Genomic DNA, 4,822 nt, shown 5'->3' on the forward strand with positions numbered 1-4,822 from the left:
TAGGCTGCTACTTTTCGAGCTTGCGTTGGTTTTTCTCTTGAAGAGGAAATGATGATGCAGTAAAGTAGAGATAAGTATTTCCCTTAGTTAAGAACCAAGGTATCAAATCCAGTAGGAGATACAAGCAAGTCCCCAATCTATGCATCTGCACAAACAATCAAACACTTGCACCCAACGCGATAAAGGGGTTGTCAATCCCTTCACGGTCACTTGCAAAGGTGAGATCTGATAGAGATAGATATAAAAGATTACTAAAATGTAAAACGAAGTAAAAGTAAATAAAACGCAGCGAGATATTTTTGGTTTTTTTGTTTATAGATATGAAAATATATGATGGAAAATAGACCCGGGGTCCATAGGTTTCACTAGAGGCTTCTCTCTTGAAGGCAAATAATACAATGGTTGAACAAATTAATGTCGAGCAATTGATAGAAAAGCGCAAAGTTATGACGATATCCAAGGCAATGATTATGCATATAGGCATCACGTCCGTGTCAAGTAGACTGAAACAATTCTGCATCTACTACTATTACTGCACACATCGACCACTATCAGCATGCATCTAGAGTATTAAGTTCATAAAGAACGGAGTAACGTCTTAAGTAAGATGATATGATATAAAGGGATAACCTCAAGCAATATGATGAAAACCCCATCTTTTTACCCTTGATGGCAACAATACAATACAGCCTCGCTACCCCTACTTTGTCACTGGGTGAGGACACCGCAAGATTGAACCCAAAACTAAGCACCTCTCCCATTGCAAGAAGAACCAATCTAGCTGGCCAAACCAAACCAATAATTCTAAGAGAAATACAAAGATATCAAATCATGCATATAAGAATTCAGAGAAGATTCAAATAATATTCATAGATAATTTGATCATAAATCCACAATTCATCGGATCTCGACAAATACACCGCAAAAGAATATTACATCGGATAGATCTCCAAGAACATCGAGGAGAACATGGTATTGAGAATTAAAGAGAGATAAGAGACCATCTAGCTACTAGCTATGGACCCGTAGGTCTGTGGTAAACTACTCACGCTTCATCGGAAGGACAATAGAGTTGATGTAGAAGCCCTCCATGATCGAATGCCCCTCCGGCAGGATGCCGAAAAAGGCCCCAAGATGGGATCTCAAGGGTACAGAAGGTTACGGCGGCGGAAAGTATTTTGGTGGACGCTTCTGGTCGTTTGGGAATATTTGGGGATTTATAGAGGAAGAATTAGGCTTAGGAGAGCTCCCAGGGGCTCACAAGCCCTCAGGGCGCCCCCCTAGGGCGCGCCCCTGGCTTGTGGATTCCTCGGGACTCCCCTGCCTTCAACTCCAAGTTTGATGGGTGTCTTCTGATCCAAGAAAAATCATCGCGAAAGTTTTATTCCGTTTGGACTCCGTTTGATATTCCTTTTCTGTAAAACTCAAAAACAAAGAAAAAACTGAAACTGACACTGGGCTCTAGGTTAATAAGTTAGTCCCAAAAATAATATAAAATAGCATACTAATGCATATAAAACATCCAAAACAGATAATATAATAGCATGGAACAATCAAAAATTATAGATACGTTGGAGATGTATCATAGGCTTTTTTGCATAAACAATAATAGGCAAAGCCCACTTGTTCTTGTCACATATGTTAATCCCCTCTTCATGCGAGCACAAGGTCAAAACTCTTGCCAGCGTCCACCTGGTGGCCGACGGAATATATGAAGGGATGACCGGTGAAGGTCGGGGAAGGGAGGAGGGGTCGCATGGGGGACCTCTTACCCTTCGTCTAGCACGACAGGAGCAACAGGAGTGTCAAACTTGCACCACAGCACCGCTCAACACCGGCGTAGGGACGACGGTTGGGGCGCAGGATGCGGTAGGGATAGGAATTGTCCGTGGAAGGTGGGCAAGGGGTTGTCTTTGAGAGAGGGAGGACAAGTGAGGAGGGGTTGTGGAAGTGCCATGTTGATGTATGCCATTTCTGATGGTGGCATCGGTTGCTCAGGGAGCGGGGACGGGTATCGGTACGAATTGATTATTGAAGAGGAGCGAAACAGTTTGGGGCGATTAGGCCATAGTGGGAGCCCCGAATCGATGGGGGTGCGGGACAGCGGCAGGGAGAGGAACCAGCTCGAGGTATACTCCTACGACGCCCAAGAAAGGTTTTCAAAAGCCTTTTATATGGCCCCTAATTCGAGAAATGTTAAAGCCCGATTGTTATTTTGAAGGGCTGTTTAAGAACTCCTAAGTCACCCAAAAAAGGTTTTTAAAAGCCTTTTATATGTCCCTTCCCATTTCAGAAATGTTAAAGTCAATTGTTGTTTTTTTCGCATAGAAACTTCCATTCTATTCTCCTTAATCATGGCACTACAAAGAACAATGGAGGTAATAAAATTACAATGAGGTCCGTGGACCACCTAGCGAGGACTACAAGCACTGGAGCTAGCCAAAGGCGCACCGCGGTCATTGCCCCTCCCTCGCCGGAGCCGGGCAAACCTTATTATAGTAGACAGTCGAGAAGTCGTCGTGCTAAAACTCCATAAGACTAGCGCACCATAGCAACCATCGGCGATGAAGAAAGTCATAGATCAGAAGGATCAAATCTATAAACACCCAAACAAAGGCGGACGGAGACCGGATTCAAAAAGATCCACCGAAGACCAGCACCGACCAAACCCCACGAGATCCGACGGGGACACACATTCACACACCCTCCGACAACGCTTGACGCACCATTGGGATGGGGATAGAACATGGGGACATCGCCACCGCAACACAACCCCAGTCAAGACGTTAAACCTAATAAGATCCGAAACAGGGTCCCTCCCGTCAGCGGAGGGCCAAGGTCCTCCGCACCTCCATGCCCCAAAGGCAATCGGAGATGAGGCGAACCAGCGGCTGCACCGACATGGGGAGGAGGAAAGCTAGGGGTCTATTCTTTTGGAGGAGGAAAGAGTTTTGGCCCTCTGCAAGGAATGCCAATTGTTGTTTTGAAGGGCCGGTTTGAAAAGATTCAAGATAGAGGGGTGTCAAGAGTGTGTGTTTTGCCTTCCTGTTTCTGTGAGTGTACAGTACACAGCATATCTCGGCTTCCAAAACACTCGTAATCAGCGGCCAGCATCAATTTAACTTGGCAGATGCACACGTCCTGCGTTGCTAGATGTCTACGTAATCAGGCTTTGTCGTGAGATGATCCTTTTCGGATACGACTATGTACGATCGTCAGCCTTAGCCTCGCGGTCATCGCCAGCCGGTGCGAGACGATGCTTGCGGACAAGAGAGTAGTACGCGTGAAGGCACCTTCGTGGAAAACCTAATAGCCTGGCCGACCTCATAAGCGTCCTCTATATAAGCATCAGAACATTTGATCATGGCTTTTATACCCATCCATCACCTCACGCAGTCACTATCTCGGACGACGGACCAAAAAAGGAAGTCGTGAAGTTGTTAGAGAAATGAAGATTACCGTGATCGTCTTGTCCGTCGTGGTAGCATTGTTTGGGGTCGCAAGTGCCGTCCTGGGGATCATCGCCGAGGGCACCAAGCTCACGGTAAGCATGTACACTGGTAGTGGCTCCGTCCATCTCAAGCAAACTGAACTGACCAGCGCGCTTGCGGTGCTCGTGGCGCGCAGCGGAATGACATTGAGGTGTACAGCAACGAGTGCGTGTACCCTGACAACCCGGCATACGCGCTGGGGTTACTGGCGGCCCTCCTGCTACTGTTGGCCCAGATCACCGCCTCGGCCGTCGGCGGTTGCTGCGGCCGCTGCATGCCTCGGGGCGCCGGCTTCTCCAGGTCCAAGGCCGTTGCCAAGTCCAAGCGGGCCATTGGCGCCGCCCTCTGCGTCCTCTCATGGTGAGCTTCCGTACTCATAGTGCATGCATTTCTGACAGGCATGTCGAGGGTTCGCTCGAGGTGACGGCCAATCCAACGGGCGATGAACATGCTGGCGTTGAGTGTGTGCAGGATAATGGCGTTGATCGCGGAGCGGTTCTTCTTGGTAGGCGCGGCGGCGAACATCCCCATGACGCGCCAAACTAGCCAGGGCCGGGGGTGTCACTCCGTCAAGGACGGCGTCTTCATGATGGGGGCCATTCTGAGCATCGTCGCCACCGTGCTGGGGATCATATCTTACATCATGCTTTACGCGGCGGCGGCTGGTGCTACTACTACCATGGGGGCCGTGGCGGGGCCGTCGTCGGCAGGCGAGATCAGGCTTGACGGGATCGCGATCGGCCACCCTGTTGCCGCTCAACAACACGCACGAGCTGTGTAGAGGGCCTACTCTTGCTTCTACTCCCTCCGTCTGAAAATACTTGTCGAAAAAATGGATGAAAATAGATGTATCTATAACTAAAATACATCTAGATTCTCCGACAAGTATTTCCGGACGAAGGGAGCGGGTGGTGAAGAATTGCAAGCCCACGTTACATAGGGTGATGCCCCGAGTGATACCATTTTTTCTGACCGTTATTTCAGTGTGATTTTTAAACTTCGGCTGACTGCATACAGTCAAAGGAAGACGACAGCCAACATGATTTTTGATGTAATATTAATTTTTGCTGGTCATTTTGTAGTTTGGTGCCTTTCCATTGCACTGTTCACTGTCATCCTTAATAATTTTCAATTATAAAAGGGATAAATATGTTTTTCATCCCTCAACTCTTTTGAAAGTGTAGCAATGGTCCCTCAACACCAAAACCAACAAAACTAAGGGCCACTTCTTAATAAGCTACCTCTCCCCATCTTAAAAAATAAGTTGCTCCCTAAATTTGTTGAGACTTTTAAATTAGTTACCACATAATTAGTTCAGAAGCCCCAATGAA

General features: G+C 47.5%; 1 protein-coding gene across 1 annotated transcript; it reads left to right on the plus strand.

Annotated features, from left to right (window-relative positions):
- The first annotated feature begins 3,400 nt into the window (after window positions 1-3,400).
- Window positions 3,401-4,304, plus strand: LOC109786797 (protein DESIGUAL 2-like). Its single transcript, XM_020345350.4, has 3 exons — window positions 3,401-3,544; window positions 3,628-3,851; window positions 3,963-4,304. Exons 1-3 carry the CDS (start codon window positions 3,449-3,451, stop codon window positions 4,270-4,272), a joined length of 630 nt encoding a protein of 209 aa, XP_020200939.1. The 5' UTR covers window positions 3,401-3,448; the 3' UTR covers window positions 4,273-4,304.
- Window positions 4,305-4,822: the final 518 nt, after the last annotated feature.

Source organism: Aegilops tauschii, chromosome 1 (assembly GCF_002575655.3).
Source record: "Aegilops tauschii subsp. strangulata cultivar AL8/78 chromosome 1, Aet v6.0, whole genome shotgun sequence".
NCBI classification, from domain to species: domain Eukaryota; kingdom Viridiplantae; phylum Streptophyta; class Magnoliopsida; order Poales; family Poaceae; genus Aegilops; species Aegilops tauschii.